The sequence below is a fragment of the Myxocyprinus asiaticus genome, chromosome 23 (genome assembly GCF_019703515.2).
Source record: "Myxocyprinus asiaticus isolate MX2 ecotype Aquarium Trade chromosome 23, UBuf_Myxa_2, whole genome shotgun sequence".
Lineage (NCBI taxonomy): Eukaryota > Metazoa > Chordata > Actinopteri > Cypriniformes > Catostomidae > Myxocyprinus > Myxocyprinus asiaticus.
The window spans coordinates 15,752,816-15,771,142 of NC_059366.1; the positions used below are offsets into that span (position 1 = coordinate 15,752,816).

The following is an 18,327-nucleotide window of genomic DNA, read 5'->3' on the forward strand; positions in this document are numbered from 1 at the left end:
ACCTTAATGGTAATCATCTTCTCTTTAGGAGTAGAAAATATTACAGCCACAAGGCAACTTGGGTTGGGTCAACTTGTCCCAGTGTTTACTTTCTGACTGACTTAGTCTTAGTTTCTGAGAGCATGTTTGTTTAGAGTGATGTTAGCAGAAGGCCTTCCCTTTAAGAATGTAAAATTACAGAATAATTCAGTATGTTGACTTACAGTGTATCCGGAAAGTATTCACAGCGCTTCACTTTTTCCACATTTTGTTATGTTACAGCCTTATTCCAAAATGGATTAAATTCATTATTTATGAAAAAAAAACAAAAAAAAAAAAACACACACACACACACATGTACATAAGTATTCACAGCCTTTGCTCAATACTTTGTTGAAGCACCTTTGGCACCAATTACAGCCTCAAGTCTTCTGGGCTCTGGCTGGGCCACTCAAGGACATTCACAGAGTTGTCCTGGAGCCACTCCTTTGTTATCTTGGCTGTGTGCTTAGGGTCGTTGTCCTGTTGGAAGATGAACCGTTGCCCCAGTCTGAGGTCCAGAGCGCTCTGGAGCAGGTTTTCATCAAGGATGTCTCTGTACATTGCTGCATTCATCTTTCCCTCGATCCTGACTAGTCTCCCAGTTCCTGCCACTGAAAAACATCCCCACAGCATGATGCTGCCACCACCATGCTTCACTGTAGGGATGGTATTGGCCAGGTGATGAGCGGTGCCTGGTTTCCTCCAGACATGACGCTTGCCTTTCAGGCCAAAGAGTTCAATCTTTGTTTCTCATGGTCTGAGAGTCCTTCAGGTGCCTTTTGGCAAACTCCAGGCGGGCTGTCATGTGCCTTTTACTGAGGAGTGGCTTCCGTCTGGCCACTCTACCATACAGGCCTGATTGGTAGAGTGCTGCAGAGATGGTTGTTCTTCTGGAAGGTTCTCCTCTCTCCACAGAGAAACGCTGGAGCTCTGTCAGAGTGACCATCGGGTTCTTGGTCACCTCCCTGACTAAGGCCCTTCTTCCCCGATCGCTCAGTTTGGCCAGGTGGCCAGCTCTAGGAAGAGTCCTGGTGGTTCCAAACTTCTTCCATTTACGGATGGTGGAGGCCACTGTGCTCGTTGGAACCTTCAATGCTGCAGAAATTTTTCTGTACCCTTCCCCAGATCTGTGCCTCGATACAATCCTGTCTCAGAGGTCTACAGACAATTCTTTGGACTTCACGGCTTGGTTTGTGCTCTGACATGCACTGTTAACTGTGGGACCTTATATAGACAGGTGTGTGCCTTTCCAAATCATGTCCAATCAACTGAATTTACCAATCAAGTTGTAGAAACATCTCAAGGATGATCAGTGGAAACAGGATGCACATGAGCTAAATTTTGAGTGTCATGGCAAAGGCTGTGAATACTTATGTACATGTGATATTTTTCGTTTTTTATTTTTAATAAATTTGCAAAGATTTCAAACAAACTTCTTTCACATTGTCATTATGGGGTATTGTTTGTAGAATTTTGAGGAAAATAATGAATTTAATCAATTTTGGAATGAGGCTGTAACATAACAAAATGTGGAAAAAGTGAAGCGCTGTGAATACTTTCCGGATGCACTGTATTGTGTGATCAGACATGTGTGATAATTAAACATTACAATTAAGCACTTAAATGGGGGGATGTGGGTTTTTAATTGAGTCACAGTATTAAAACCGAATATTTGCACAAATGACAAAAAAAATAAAAATAAAAAAAAATAAAGAAAGAAAAATCTGGGCTATCGTCAGAAGGGGACAACTGTTTTTATTTATTTTTTATTTCTATTTTATTTTCAAATTGTTCTTTTAATATAGTCTAGCTTTCATTTGTTTTTAATCTTTGTAGTTAAGTCTAGTTTTAGTTTTTTTTTTTTCTTTTGTTAGCTATAATTTGTATTCATTTTAATTGTCATAGGCTAGTTTAGGGTTGTCAAACTGATTTAGTTATAATTTTTGTACATTATATTTTTCTCTTCAAGTGCTATTCATCTTAAATTCCTAATCTTTTTAGTTTTAAATTTGAGCTTATTTCTATTTCTCTTGTCTTCTCTCTGGAGATTGTGGAAACTGCATTTCATTGCCTGTGATACTGCTACGTCCTGTATTGTCATGAATTTGATAAATATACTTAGACTTTGATAGCATTTAAATATGTTTTTATATATTTATATATATTTTTTCACAACTTCACAGCGCAATCATCTTTTGTTTCTACAAAACCAAGATTGTCCCACATTTTGGACCTCACAGTAAGGCCAGAGTAACAGAGTTAAAGGAGTATTCTGGGGTTAATACTCAAAAGTTAAGCTCAATTAACATTTTGTGGCATTATGTTGATTACCAGAAAAAAAAAAAAAAAAAAATATTTAGACTTCTCCTTTTTCTTTTACAATATTTTAGCCTATTATTATTATTATTATTATTAAGTTTTACACATTTCAATTTTGTAATAAAATTCCATTAAATTGTGTTGTGCAATTTTTAACAAAATTCAAATTAAATTTGATGGAATGTTGTAATGAAATTAAAATGCATTTAACTTAAAGGTGCAGTATGTAAGATTCAGAAACACTTGTTATTTATGACACCTGTGGCCGTTAAGTGAACTGCAGCCAGCTGCCTGTTGCTCGTGCTCGCGCACGTGCACACACTCCAGTGGGAGGCGAGCATCGGCCAAAACAATGACGTAACGTACAAAGACCTGTACCTGTCCACATCACTCGAAAACATTTTAATTAATGGGTAAAAATTAATTCTAACTAAATCAGACAAATTTGCTGGGAATAAAATACCCAAATACTTAATGCCCTGTTTGGGCCATTGAAAGGCGCCCAGCTGAAAGGCCGTTACTGGACAGTACGCAGTCAGAGCCAAAGCTTCGGATTTAGACCAATTGATTTTGTATCCAGAGAACTTGGAAAAGGAATTAATAATTCCTTGGAGGCAAGGCATAGATCTAGTGGGGTCAGAGACAAATAATAAAATATCATCTGCATAAAGCAAAAGCTTATGCGCCACCCCTGGAAAATCATCCTCCTTTCTTATAGAAAATATAAAATATAGCTGCTAATGGTTCCAGGGCAAGACAGAACAATAAAGGGTAAAGAGGGCAGCCCTGTCGAGTTCCCCTATCCAAAGTAAAATAATCTGAAATTAATCCATTTGTTTGTACCGCTCCTACAGGGTGTCTATAAAGTAACTTAATCCATCCAATAAAAGTATTTCCGAACCCATACATTTCCAAAACCTTAAAAATATAATCCCATTCTACCATATCAAATGCCTTTTCGGCGTCAAGTGAGATGGCAGCGACTGGAGACTGATCATTCGCCACTGACCACATAATATTGATGAGACACCTGATGTTATCAGAAGAGCTGCGGCCCCGAATAAACTCCACCTGATCTGTATGTATAAGAGATGTCATAACTTTACTTAATCGATTAGCCAGAATTTTTGACAATATTTTTACATCTAGTTGGATCAGGGAGATTGGATGGTAACTTTTACACTCGCTTGGATCTTTGTCCTTTTTAAGAATCAGACTGATCCGGGCTTGTGTCATGCTTGGAGGAAGCTTTCCATTCTTTAATGATTCAGTATAAACTTCTAACAAAAGTGGAGCCAGTTCTGTAGCATAGGATCTAAAAAATTCAGCGGCAAAACCATCTGTCCCCGGAGCCTTGCCTGTAGGTGGGGACTACTAGTTCCTCATCAATCTCCTCCAAGGTTATCTCAGAATCAAGAGAGTTTTTTTGCTCAATCGTCAGTTTAGGAGGTTCTAATGGTTCCACAAAGTTTCTAATATCTTCATCAGTAGACGAAGACATGGAACTATAAAGATCAATATAGAACTCTTTAAAGGCATTATTAATATCAATGGCTGAAGTAAAAATGTCACAACCAGCAGATTTCACTGAGGGAATGATAGAAAGAGACTCTCTCTGCTTTATATATCTAGCCAAAAGCTTCTCTGCTTTGTCACCCGACTCAAAGTATGACTGTCTTGCCCTGAATAACCAAAACTCCACTTTCCGCGACAAAATAGTATTATATCTGTATTTCAATTGGGTCAATTCTCTGAGGCCATCAGATGACATACGGCGCTTCAGCTCTGCCTCTGCACTTTTAATATTCTCTTCCAACTCTAGGAGTTCTCGTGCATTGGATTTTTTGATGAATGAGGCATACTGTATGATCTGACCCATAAGAATCGCCTTAAGTGCCTCCCAAGCCATGCCCACAGAGGATACTGAGGACCAGTTGGTCTCCATATAAACATTGATTTCAGTCTTTAACATTTGTTGGAAATCAGGATTTTGCAAAAGGGACACATTAAGTGTCTCTATGATTTCTTTTTCTCTATAGGTGGCATCACCTCTAAACTCACCAGGGCGTGATCTGAGACTAAGATGTTTCCAATTGAGCAATCAACAACAGATGAAATGAGGGACTTGGATATAAAAACAAAATCTATTCTAGAATAAATCTTATGGACTGATGAAAAAAATCTATAGTCCCTACCAGATGGGTTCAAAAGTCTCCAAATATCTGTAAGACCAAGATTTTTACACATCCTGTGAAGCATCAATGTTGCTCCAGGGGGCTTACACACTTTTGCTTCACTGTCATCAAGGACTGAGTCCATCAAAAGATTAAAGTCTCCTCCCAATATTATATCATGAGGGGTGCCAGCAGCTTGCAACATCCCTTCAAGATCTATAAAAAAGCCATGATCATCAGCATTATGTGCGTAAATATTAGCCAAAATCAACCTTTGCCCCTGAATTTCTCCTAAAACAATAATGACTCTTCCTAATCTATCATTAATCTGTTTGATAAATTTGAATTGTAGATGTTTATTTATCACTATAATGACTCCCCTACTCTTACTTGAGCCAGCACTAAAGAAAACATGTCCACCCCATATCTTCCCAAATTTTTCAGCTTCCTGCGGGGAAAGATGCGTTTCTTGAAGAAACACTATATTATATTTCTTACGCTTAAGAAAAGAAATAACCTTCCTTCTTTTTATGGGGTGCCCCAACCCATTCACATTCCATGTCGAGAGAGATAATCTACTCATATTAATATCTGAAATATTGATATAATAAAACAAATAAATTGTGTGTCAAAAACAAGATTATACAGACCACATTCCCCATTAATGCAACAATCAAACCCCGAACAAAACAAACAGAAAAAAGAAAAACGTGCGCATGAACCCTGCACACAACAGCGCCAACTGGCGTCTATCCCTCTAAACTCAAAAGGTCCATGTACGCATATGAGAGTCTCTGCGACAACTTTGCCATCGGATTGTTTAAGTCCGGTGCTTCTGCACAAATGTTGTGAGGCAAAATTACATAACAGAAAATAATTTGTAAAACAGACCCCAGCCAACAGGCAGAATAAAAACAAAGAACATGTAGATTAATTCACAGAACTGTCTCAAAGGTTTGTTCCTCCACAAAACAAATTCCAGCTGATATAAAGCCGTTCAGTTTCCTCGGACAGACAAACAATTGTTCAGTGAGCCGGCTGTTTATGAGTACGGCAGATGACGTAATCATTCTAATGTCCCTTAAAAATATTCCACAAAAACAAACTCCATCCGCTAGGCGGAACCAGCACAAAAAGAAACAAAACAGGCATCCTGGATCCTCGGATGATCAAGTGTGTATTGAGCGAGTCAAATTCACTCAGAGGCTGCGTAAAAAAAAATACATCATTACTTACTCAGTCCGTCAACTTTATAAAAGACGTCCTTTATGTGAGCATGTAGATATTTTGCGGTCATCCATAGTGTCCATTCTCAGTCTGGCTGGGAATTTCAGTGTAAAAACGATCTTCCGTCAATGCAAAAGTTTCTTGAAGGAAGTGTTATTCCACAAAACAAACTCCAACCGCTAGGCGGAGCCAATGCAAAAAGAAACAAAAAATGGCGCCCAGCTTCCTCAAACAATCGAGTGTATGTTCAGTGAGTCAAACCACTAATATAAGAAACATCAAATGGCTTACTCACTCCATTGTATTTATGAAGGAGATTGCCTCTTTTGGACATGTAAATATTTTGCGACCGTCTTTCGTTTCTATTCTCAATTTGGCCAGAAACATCAATGCAAAAGCGATCTTCCGTTGATGTAAAGGTTTCTTACATTCCTTGAACCGATCGCGTTTCTCTCTTGTCGAATTCGCAAAGTCCGGGAACAAGAAAATATTGTGATTCTTCAAAGAAAGCTTTCCTTTGCTCCTCGCCTGGTGCAACACAAGATCTTTATCGGATGATCTCAGAAATTTGGCCAGATCCATGAGCCGGGACTCTGTGAGTTTATGGCCTGTTATGTCGAGCACACTCGGGAAGAGCTCGTCCAAGAATTTCACCATATCTCTGCCCTTTTCATGCTCAGGAATTCCAACAATCCATATATTGTTCCTTCAGCTCATATTTTCAAGATATTCCAGTTTTTCCAAAATGTGTTCCAAGTCTGTTTTGGATGCAGGCAGATTAGCAGATAATCCCCTTTCCAATGACTCTAGATAATCGATCCGTTTCTCAACATCCGACACTCTTGTAACCAACTCAGAGAATTTTGTTTCCATCGCCGTAATCGATCGACGTATTACAGCGAGATCCTCCAAGTCAGGAACAACCTTTGTCAGCATCACCGAGATGTTGGACAGTTGACGCTGAATTTCATCTACCGACGTGCCGTCCAAATCGAGTCCCTGGCTCGCAGTCCCGTCAGAGGTTTCAGCTTGAGCACGTAAATGTCTTTTAATGTCTCCAGAATCTGAGGATTTTGACTTCATTGCCATGTTTACCTCAAAGAACAAATATGTAATTGGGTGTATCAAATCTCACTGGATTATAACATGAAAATAACTAAAAAACTAGCAAAGTGCGCAGAGCTTGTGATTCACATGTCTGCTTCTCGCATGGCGTCACGTGTTCCCCTCTACAGAAGACAATTGAATTGCAATTGAATTTAGTGTTTTTGTGAATTTAAAAATTAATCATACACATAGTTGGTCACTTCCACCTGAGAGAGCCCCTCCCTGGTTTTGTATTGAACAGGAAGTTCTTGCCCCTATTTCGCCATTGCAAAGCCTTTCTATCAAACTAATCGGTGAAGATAAATTACACTCCGTTATCTTGCATTTGCACTCGGTATGGACAAAATTGTCCAGAGTGTTTAATTCGGACATTTATTTAAATGTTGCCTCGAGCATATGGCTCAACCCAAAATTATTTATTGACAAGTCCCTTTTCTGCTGGTCAGAGTGGATTGTGAGGGAGGTTAATACACTCGGTGACCTATATGAGAGTGGAGTGTTGAGAACTTTTAAAAATTTGGTTAAACATTTTGGGATTCACAGATCTCAGTTTTATAGATATTTACAGCTGCGCCACCTGCTCTGTAATGTTTTTGGGAGAAGCATACACCCCCCTAAAGTGGCAGATACTCTGGGAGTGGTGATTACTGCTTTTGGAAAAGGTCATGAGGCATCAGTGTATTACTCCCTGCTAATTCAGAGTCTGGGGGACGGAGCTCTAACTTCTTCCAAGAGATTATGGGAGAAAGATTTAAACTTGGTATTGGAGGAGGGAGTGTGGGCTAGGATTCTAAAAAACATCCAGTCTACATCTAGAGATGCAAGGGTGCACCTTAGGCAATTCAAGATTTTACATCGATTCTATTGGACCCCCTCTAGATTGTGTAGGCTTGGTCTTAAAGACACACCCACCTGCTTGCGATGCAAATCGGAGGATGGAGACACAACCCATGTGTTTTGGGGGTGTGTTAAGATCCAAGGGTTTTGGTTGAGGGTTCAGAATTTTGTATGTGACGTCTTGGGCACTTGGGTTTCATTTTGCCCCAGACTCTGTATTTTGGAAGATGGGGCGGTCATCAATGTGGGGAAAACACTTGTGGAGGATTGGGTCCTAACCAGTGTTATGGTCCCAGACAGGTGAATTTGAGGGGTTGGAAGTCGGTTGGAGTGCCCGCATTTCAGGAGTGGTGCTCAGAGATGGGGAGGGTGGTGGCTTAAGGGTCATATAGAAGACAAGGGAATTTGGATTTGTTTATATATATATATATATATATATATATTAGTTGTTTGGTTTTTGTTTTCTTTTGTATGTGCTCATGTATGACCACAGGGGTGTTTTTTGAGGGTGGGGTTGGGTATGGGGAGGAGGATGGGTGGTAGTGGGTATTTAAAGTTGATTCTGTGTATTTATGTTTTGCTTTTCTGTGTTTTAATAATAATAATAAATAAAAAAATTATCATAAAATGATTAAGTATTCCTTATAGAATAATAATAGTAAATCTGACAGAAAATTTTATATATAAAAAAAATCAGTATGTTGATAATTATCAACATTAATAATTGTAAAATGGATTGACTGCTGTGACAGATAAATATTTTCAAACATATTTTTAATTTTAGAAACATAAAATCGCTTAAAAACTGCATGAAAGAAAGAAAGACAGAAAGAATGAAAAGTAAAATAAAGTTTTGCCACATATTCATAATAGGGCCTGTATATTTATAAACTATTGCACATATGTGCGAAATATCCACACAACTTTATTTTTGAACAGGAGAATTACTGCCCACTTTGGGGTCCTGAATTTCAAAACAATCGAAATGGCGGCGTCTGTAAGATGGAGTCTACTGCGCTTCATACTGTCACAGTCATCCGCACAGCAGTTGAGGTTGGAAAAGACATATTTCATCTTTCACAATACTTAAACATCAAGACGCGTATTGTTAGATCATTTTATGTAAACCGAGTATTGTCCTGTGTGTTAGACGTTAACATCTATGACACATGACGACCTGATCTAGTTGTCTGACTCATTCTTGGTTGTCTAAAAAGGCACACTGACCAAATATCTTACTCTCTAAACTTCTTGGAGAGATCGTGAGTCCAGCCAGCTTCATTAGCTGTGTAAACGCGTATTATTATATACAGGCGCTGAAACATAATAAATGAAAAGTATTTGTTTTTGCTTCCGGTTCGTTCATCCTCACTAGCTGGCAGAATTGCCCCAGAACTCAAGGCTCGAACCTGATACCTTTTAAAAAGGCGTTGATCTCTTTTTATTTAAAACTGATTTATAAGCCTGAGTGAATAAGGTGTGCGTTTTATATTACAAAGTATTTCAAAAAGCAGTTTTGTACCACTCTTGTTATTTCCTAAAAATTTTGACTAAATGACTGGTTACTTGGTATTAGGTACCACTGTCATCAAAAGATACATTTTAAATCACAAAAGACAAATTGACAAGGATTTTACATTATTTTTAACAGTAACTGTAGTATCTATGGTATTTTGGTGGAAACTCTGATTAATTGTTTTGCCGGTTTTAATAGTCAGAGGTGAAAATCTTCTCAGTGTCTTTATCTTGCATTTTGTTATTTTACTGGATATTCTTTTTTTTTTTTATCATTTATTTATTTTTTTAAAGTACAATGTATGAGATGATCATAATCAGCTAATGTATTTTCTCCCTTAGATTGCAAGTAAATAAGAGAAATCAGTGCCTTTCACTGTGGGCTGCCCAAAACCACAGAATACAGTCTCAACATTATGAAATTAAACCATTCTTAGGTGAGACGATGTCCTCTTTATTCCATGACAGATCAACCATGATTGGCTACAGTTTGTAATGCTGCTGATACATTAAAGGGATAGTTCACCCAAACATGAAAGTTTTCTCATTATTTATTCACCCTGATGATATCCCAGGTGTGTATGACTTTCTTTCTTCACCAGAACACAATTGCAGAAAAATATTTGAGCTCAGTAGGTCCTTAAAATGCAAGTGAATGGAGATTTCTCTATTGATGCTCCAAAAATCACAGACAGTCAGCATAAACATCATCCATACAACTACAGTGGTTAAATTAATGTCTTCTAAAGCAACACGATTGATTTTGGTGCGAAAAGATAAATATTTAAGTCCTTTTTTTTTTTTTTAACTCTAAATCATGCTTCCGGTCAGCAGTGGTATGCGTGTGTGATGTTTTCGCATTTGAAACACACGAGAACTGACACGTGTGTCACAGCCGGAAGAGCAGCGCTGTTTATACCTGTGTAGGAGGAACACTGTACAGAAGCTTCATTGGTTTTGGTTTAAATCTGTATTTATCTGTTACTTTACTCACAATGTTGCGTTTGTGTGCTTATCCTGGATGTCTCAACCGAGTGGAGAACGTGAGATAACATCTGTATCCATGGCAACGCGAATACATCACACGAGAGACTGCTTGGACTCCACCCTCTCGTGAAGTGTTGGATTATAGTTAAAAAGTACTTAAATATTTATCTTTTTTGCTCCAAAAGTGATCGTATTGCTTTAGAAGACATTAATTTAACAGCTGGTGTCATATGGATGATGTTTATGCTGACTGTCTGTGATTTTTGGAGCATCAAAAGAGAAATCTCCATTCACTTGCATTTTAAGGACCTGCTGAGGTCAGATATTTTTCTACAGTATTTTTCTTCAAATGTGTTCTGCTGAAGAAAGAAAGTCATACACACCTGGGGTATCATGAGTAAATAATCAGATAATTTTCATTTTTGAATGAACTATCCCTTTAATGTTTTTTCATGCTGTCTTTTCTGATTCTTTTTATTGCAGTGCGAACACTTTCAATTTTAACCCAAGACACACCAAATCCAAGAAGTTTAAAGTTCATTCCTGGTAAACCTGTATTAGGAACAGGGACTCGAGATTTCCCAACATCAGTCTCAGCAGAAAGTTCCCCTTTAGCAAGGTAAATGCTGTTTTAGCTTTTTCTCTGTCAAATTATATAATGCCCCTTGCGAGTAGTCATTTGAATTTATCATAATATCTGTCACTTTGAGGTATTCAGGTGTGCTTACATGGAAAGTCAAACGGTATGTTAATTCCAGTGCAGTATATTTAGTTAATATTTAGTTAGCAGATAATGTTACTCAGTCATTCTATCCTTGTTTTTGATCGCATCATATTACGTTTTACTTTGCAGTTTTTTTTTCTTGTTTGTATCAGTCTCTTGTAACCTCACTGTGTGTTATATAAATGTTTTGTAATATATCCAACAGGGATCTTTTCCAAATCGAAGGTGTAAAAAGTGTCTTTTATGGGCCAGATTTTATCACACTGACTAAGGTACCTTTCAGAGATTAGACACACTTTTGAATATTATTGTGAGGTTTAAGTGCTACTGTGAACTTAAACTGTGAATTAATTGTCATTTATTAAAGACGGACAATGATGTTGAATGGACAGACATTAAGCGGCATGCAATTGAGGTCATCACTCAATTCTTTAACAGTGGAGAGTCCATCACAACAGGAGCGACTCATGCTGAGAGTAGTGAGTGAAACTAAATAATATTGGTCTGAAATGCTGAAACTATGTAAAAATAAAGAATTTACACTTTTCAAAACTGGCATGATTTTAAGGAGACTTTATACCATAGGTGTCATGGAGGATGACGATGACATAGTTTCGATGATAAAGGAGCTTTTAGACACCCGGATCAGGTATATCTAAACTATTTATTGTGCATAAAGCTATTATTGGATAAAACTTAATACATGACTTTATCTAAGGAAACCTTTTGTCTTTGAGAACAAAGAATTTCAGTGACTACTTTTGCATTGTAGCTTTTAATAATTACCTTTCAAGTCGTTCACTTCGATGCTGCATCAACTGATGATGCTATGGGAAGGTTTGCCCAGGAATAATGATCTCTGAAGCCCTTTAAAATCACACCAATTTATTGGCAAATGGTGCTTAACACTCTGCCCACAATGTGCACATCACCTTTGCTTCGCCGTTGAAATCACCCCTCTTCTGACGTGCAGAGTATGATCACGTTTGGTGTTTACAGTGATGATAGAGATGCTTTATTGCTCACAGCATCTCAAGGAGAGGCCTGGTCTCACTCAGCCGATGAGTTTGCTGGTATTTCCAGTTAAACCTTGTGAAAATCTCTGACGCTGATCTGACTCAGGTTTTCTTTTAGGCAGTCGAGAAGCTCCAATTTGAGTGGCCCACTCAGAGTGAGCCCAAGCGTTCTCGCCTTGATGAAAGGTTCCTACTGAGTTGGCATGACTCCGTGTCCTACTGGTCGGTACTGTTTTTCCCTGAGCTGAATGACCAGCTAGTGAAAATGTGTCGTACGCCCTACTCTGTGAGAATGCTTGTTTCCAGTGCCACAGCCTTATTGACACTTGGCTGCACCGAGCAAAGGGGCTACACTGAGTTTTCCCTGGTAGAAGAGGCAGTAGTGACCCACTTATGCCTCTTATCTGCAGTTGGTTTGAAAACCAGGCCAGCACACCCGTCCAAATCTTGCAGGCTTCCACTGAGCTCGTGGGCAAGGCCTATGGAGTGGCAGGTCAGGCTGGTTTGCCCCTGCACACAATTTGTGGTCTTGCTGGCCTACCAGTCTGACCTGCTCAAGGATATGGACAAGAATGGCCCGGAAACCCCAAGCCCTCCAACTGCTATCGGCAGTTCGATGGGTAGCCGGTTGTTCATAGAGAGTCATCTCTGGCTGAATTTGACAAAGATATGCAATGAGGGCAAGGCTGTACTGCTCAACACCCCGGTGTCACAACAGGACCTCTTCGGTGATGCCATAAGTGCGGTTCCAAGCAGCTAACAAGCAGTCTCAAGTGTACAAACACATCTTGCCCTTCCTCAGGGCAGTGCCCCTATAAGCTCAGTGCCCCCTCTGCTCCACCTCTCAAGAAGATCGAGACCAAGCCAGCGGCTAGACCCCAGCAGCCTTGGCCTAAGCGTAAAATTGTGCTTCCTCACCCTTGTCCGAGAAAGACTCCTCCTGGGAAAGGCAAGCCTTCCTGATGGATTGAGTTCCATGCAGCAGGTACCAGAGCCGACAGAACTGTTCACTCCAGCTCTGAAGAAAGCCCGGACCTCTCCTCTGTGTCCCCGCAGAGTTTCCATTGCCCTCCCCACCCGTTGCCTGGATCAAGAAGATGTTCATGACACTGTGACTGTATGGTTGTTGGTTCTGTGCTAAAATCTGTCACAATCAAATAAGGCGTTCAATACAACGTGCACAAAAATGAGCTCATTTCCATTTCCCCATGTCAACCCAGTTACCCTGGATGACCGCTCCCCGAGGGTGAGCTGCATTAAGTACCTAGTGGACACAGGTGGGCCCTGTGTCCTCTGTCTCGTTATGCTGACGTGTGGCATAGTCTTCCGGGCATTTCCATTTGAGTACTGAACATGGTCAAGCATGGCTACATGCTTCAGTTCGTGAGTTGGCCACCTCGTTTCAACAGCATTTTGTCCTTCACTTTGTTGATATGGCACAACGATGTGTTGTAAAAGTCTCCTTGCCAAAGATGCGATAGAGACTGTGCCAGCGTGCAATCCTCGGGGTGGTTTCTACAGCCGTTAATTCCTCATCACCAAAAAAGGATGGCGGGCTGTGCCCTATACTGGACTTGAAGCTTGAACCGAACACTTGCGAAGTCTCTGTTCAAGATGGTTACTCAGACAGATTTTTTCCTCATGTCCATCCTCTGGACTGGTTTGTGTCGATGACCTGAAAGATTAGTATTTTCATGTGCACATAGCCCCTCACCACAGGCTGCATACCAGTTCAAAGTCCTGCCCTTCAGCTTGTTCTTAACTCCTTGCAGTTTCATGGAATGTGTCAATGCCATGCTCGCTTTGCAGTGACTGAGCGGCATTCGTGGTTTGCACTACCTCGCTGACTGGTTGCTTTTAGCACAGTCTGAGGAGCAGGCTTGCAAATACAGGAATCTGTTGCTTGCACTTTTGAAGTGTTTGGGCCTCAAAGTCAAATTGGTGAAGAGTGTGTTGGTGCTCAGACGTTAGGTTTCCTTCTTGAAAAGTAAACTCGGGTGACCATGTCAGCGCACGTTACTTACGATTGCGCTCAGTCTATTCTCCGATGCTTGAAGAGTTTCAAGCTAGGGAGAGCTTGTCCACTAAATCTGTTTCAGCATGCCTTGGGGTTGATGGCCTCCGTGACTGCCGTTAATTTGCTGGGCTTGTTACGTATGAGGCCTCTCCAATGTTTGGTCAACCCAAGAGTGCCTCATCATTCATGGTGACACGGTCGCTTGCGTCTTATGGTAACATGCTGCTGTTTAGCTGCGTTAGACATTTGGAAAACATCTGCTTTTTATCAGAAAATCCATTGCGTTTGGTTAAGTGACAAGATGCAGAAATGTCACAACAAATGCATCCAACACTGGTGAGCCCTGTTCGATGGCCGTCCAGCCTTCGGCACCTGGATAGGTGCACGAGCGACCTGGCACATAAATCGCCTGGAACTGCTGGCAGTCTTCCTAGCTCTCAAAGCTTTCTGGTCAGTCGTGCAGAGTTTATTTACTGATCCGGAGAGACAGCACTGTGGTCGTGACAAATATAAACTGCCACGGGGTAGTTCGGTTGCGTCCAATGTTGAACTTTTCTCCTCTGGTGTGAGAGACATGTATACACGTCAGAGACTCATGTCCCTGGACACCTGAACTGCGTCACAGATTTGCTCTCACATCAGGGTGTTATTAAGGGTGAATGGTGACTTCATTGTCAGAAAATTTTGAGGATTTTGGAGCCATTCAGGGAAGCTGAAGTGGACCTGTTTGCCTCCCTGGAGACCACACAATGTTGCCTCTGGTATTTCGAGTCATGAGTTCCATCCCATTCATTTGCTTCACCATGTGTTGTGCAGTGTCCCAGAAGACAGGGAATCCGTGTTTGGTTGCACCGGAGTATCCAACCACCCTTGGTTCCCAGAGCTGGTGGAGCTGTTGGATCCCCCCGTGGAGGATTCCACTGAGGAGGGATCTGGTCTTGCTAACACGCAGCATGATCTGGCAACCACAACCGGAGCTGTGGAAACTTCATATTTGTCCCCTGAACGGGGCTCGTCTGACAAAGATGGACTGTCAGCCAGTGCTTGACACCATATTACAGGCAAGGGCCCCCTTCACTAGATCGTTATATGCTGACTATATATCGCTGTATATATCACTGACTGGTGTTTCTCCTGTGGCGAGGACTCAGTGCATTGCTCTGTGCAGTCAATACTTCACTTGTTACAGTAGCATTTGGATGCAGAACTCACTCAGTCCACGCTCAAGGTATTTGTAGCTGCTATAGCAACTGGCCACAACCCCTTGAGTGGTTTGTCAGACAAGGCGCAGAAACAACACATGCACTGCCCTGTGAGGGCGCTGCGCATGTACGTTGACTGCATGTATCAATTTAGGCTTACAGATCAGCACTTTGTCTGCTTTGGTGGCCGTTCAAAAGGTTTGGCCATCTCCAAACAAAGACTTTCTCGCTTGCTTATAATTTGCAAGGTGTTCAATGTCCTATGCATGTTAAGGCTCACTCTACCAGGAGCATGGCCTCCTTCTGGGCATGGGCTGTTGGTGTGTCCTTGGAGGGCATCTGCTGGCTGGGATTCCCCAAATACCTTTGCCAGGTTTTACAGCCTGGATGATTCTTTCCTCTCTTCCCAGGTTCTTACTGCGAAGGAGGGTTGATTTCTCAATGTTCATTGCCTTGCTAGCTGTCTGAATCAATGAACCGACTTGAAAAGGGAACGGTATGGTTATGACTTTAACCCAGGTTCCCTAACACGATGGAACGAGATGTTGCTTAAGCTGACCACACTACTGATTTCTTGCTGTTCGAGAAATACGCTTGCATCCCTTCAGTCGAAAATCCTTATGAAATGGTGCCGTGCTCAGGTTTATATGCTCGCTGTGATGCGGGCCTCAGGGGAGGAGCATCAAGCGTCATCTGCAAATAAATTTGCATGATTTAAAAGGGCTTTAGAGATCTTCACTCCTGAGGGGAGCTGCCCTTAGTGTCAGCAACTGATGCATCATCTTGTTCCCTCCTTTCAAGGAACCAGGGTTATGGTGGTAACCATACTGTTTTCTATTCTCTCAACATATTGTAAATAACATTCTGAGTAAAAAGATTTGAAAGCAAAAAAACATTGTTGGTTTTTTTGCTTTCTTGAAGACCCACAGTACAGGAGGATGGTGGTGATATCATATTCAAAGGCTTTGAGGATGGTACCGTGAAGTTAAAGCTGGTTGGTTCCTGCACAGGCTGTCCAAGCTCCACAGTCACCCTAAAAAATGGCATCCAGAACATGCTGCAATTCTATATACCTGAGGTGGACAAGGTAGAACAGGTGAGAGATATAAATTTAGCCTCCTTATTTTCTTGCTTCGCCTCGGCTTGTTCAACCAACCAAACTGTTGAGATTACTATTGCTTTCAGAAGTTTTTTATCTTTTAACTGCAATGATCATGACTTTCAATGATTTGTCTGTTTAATAAGGTGGAGGATGAAGTTGATGAGATCAACACTAAAGTGTTTGCAGAACTGGAGCAGAAATTGCAAGACTCATAGCATGAGACCTCTCTAATGCTGTTGCCACATTTCAATGTGTTGTAAATGTGTTATAGTAGGATTCAAAAACTATGTAAGGAAGTTCCATATTTAAAGTTTAGAATCTAGAATGGAATGGAATATTTAACCAAGCGTAAAGTCTTCATAATTTGTTCTGTTTCTGCTATAATAGTGCTATATTGCAACTGCTAGTAAAAAAAAAAATAACCTGAGCTCTGCACTTTCCATGTTGCCTTCATGTATTCTGGGTGGCACTCTTAGATAAGCACTCACTATGTGTTACAAGATTCATGATACTTAACAGGTTATGTTACTTGTCTGCGAAAAAATGTGTGGACGGTTATACTTGTAATTACAATATTTATAGCACATTGCAATTTCACATACATATTTGACAAACACTGTAATTAAGTGACAATTCCTCTGCTGCAATGTTGTGATCCTGAAATATTATAAAACCTAAAATGACAATTTAAAGTAATGCAGATCTTCCACAGCTCTCATAATCTTTTAGAATGAGTTGTGAAAGTTTTGTTTGTGTTCATGTTCATCTACAGCTTCCCTCCTGCAGTTCTGTATGACCTATAATTAAATAAACAGTTAAGGAAAGAAAATGAGTAGTTGTCCTTGCAGATGTTTGCTTTTCACCACTTTTTTTCTATGTATATACACTGCTAGCCAAAAGTGTGGAATAATGTACAGATTTTGCTCTTATGGAAAGAAATTGGTACTTTTGATTCACCAAAGTGGCATTCAGCTGATCATAATGTATAGTCAGGACATTAATAACGTGATAATTTACTATTACGATTTGAAAAAAAATTCAAGAACTTAAACTACTTCAAAGAATTCTCATCAAAAATCCTCCACGTGCAGCAATGACAGCTTTACAGATCCTTGGCATTCTAGCTGTCAGTTTGTCCAGATACTCAGGTGACATTTCACCCCACACTTCCTGTAGCACTTGCCATAGATGTGGCTGTCTTGTTGGGCACTTCTCACACACCTTACAGTCTAGCTGATCCCACAAAAGCTCAATGGGGTTAAGATCCATAACACTCTTTTCCAAATATCTGTTGTCCAATGTCTGTGTTTCTTTGCCCACTCTAACCTTTTCTTTTTGTTTTTCTGTTTCAAAAGTGGCTTTTCTTTGCAATTCTTCCCATAAGGCCTGCACCCCTGAGTCTTCTCTTTACTGTTGTACATGAAACTGGTGTTGAGCGGGTAGAATTCAATGAAGCTGTCAGCTGAGGACATGTGAGGCGTCTATTTCTCAAACTAGAGACTCTGATGTACTTATCCTCTTGTTTAGTTGTACATCTGGCCTTCCACATCTCTTTCTGTCCTTGTTAGAGCCAGTTGTCCTTTGTCTTTGAAGACTGTAGTGTACACCTTTGTATGAAATCTTCAGTTTTAAAAAATTTTTTTTTTGGCAATTTCAAGCATTGTATAGCCTTCATTCCTCAAAACAATGATTGACTGATGAGTTTCTAGAGAAAGCTGTTTCTTTTTTCCCATTTTTGACCTAATATTGACCTTAAGACATGCCAGTCTATTGCATACTGTGGCAACTCAAAAACAAACACAAAGACAATGTTAAGCTTCATTTAACGAACCAAATAGCTTTCAACTGTGTTTGATATAATGGCAAGTGATTTTCTAGTACCAAATTAGCAATGTAGCATGATTACTCAAGGATAAGGTGTTGGAGCGATGGCTGCTGGAAATGGGGCCTGTCTAAATTTGATCAAAAATGACTTTTTCAAATAGTGATGGTGCTGTTTTTTACATCAGTAATGTCCTGACTATACTTTGTGATCAGTTGAATGCCACTTTGGTGAATTAAAGTACCAGTTTCCTTCCG

General features: G+C 40.3%; 1 protein-coding gene across 1 annotated transcript; it reads left to right on the top strand.

Annotated features, from left to right (window-relative positions):
* Positions 1-8,654: 8,654 nt before the first annotated feature.
* zgc:110319 (uncharacterized protein LOC796111 homolog) lies at positions 8,655-17,080 on the top strand. Its single transcript, XM_051650957.1, has 8 exons — positions 8,655-8,738; positions 9,543-9,637; positions 10,671-10,806; positions 11,117-11,183; positions 11,279-11,390; positions 11,497-11,560; positions 16,068-16,242; positions 16,392-17,080. Exons 1-8 carry the CDS (start codon positions 8,671-8,673, stop codon positions 16,461-16,463), a joined length of 789 nt encoding a protein of 262 aa, XP_051506917.1. The 5' UTR covers positions 8,655-8,670; the 3' UTR covers positions 16,464-17,080.
* Positions 17,081-18,327: the final 1,247 nt, after the last annotated feature.

Excerpts from the sequence above, each read along its gene's own strand:
- zgc:110319 (XM_051650957.1), top strand. The coding sequence starts at position 8,671 with ATGGCGGCGTCTGTAAGATGGAGTCTACTGCGCTTCATACTGTCACAG. Across the intron at positions 11,391-11,496 it reads AGCGACTCATGCTGAGAGTA|GTGTCATGGAGGATGACGAT; the intron begins GTGAGTGAAACT and ends TTTATACCATAG. Across the intron at positions 11,561-16,067 it reads CTTTTAGACACCCGGATCAG|ACCCACAGTACAGGAGGATG; the intron begins GTATATCTAAAC and ends GCTTTCTTGAAG.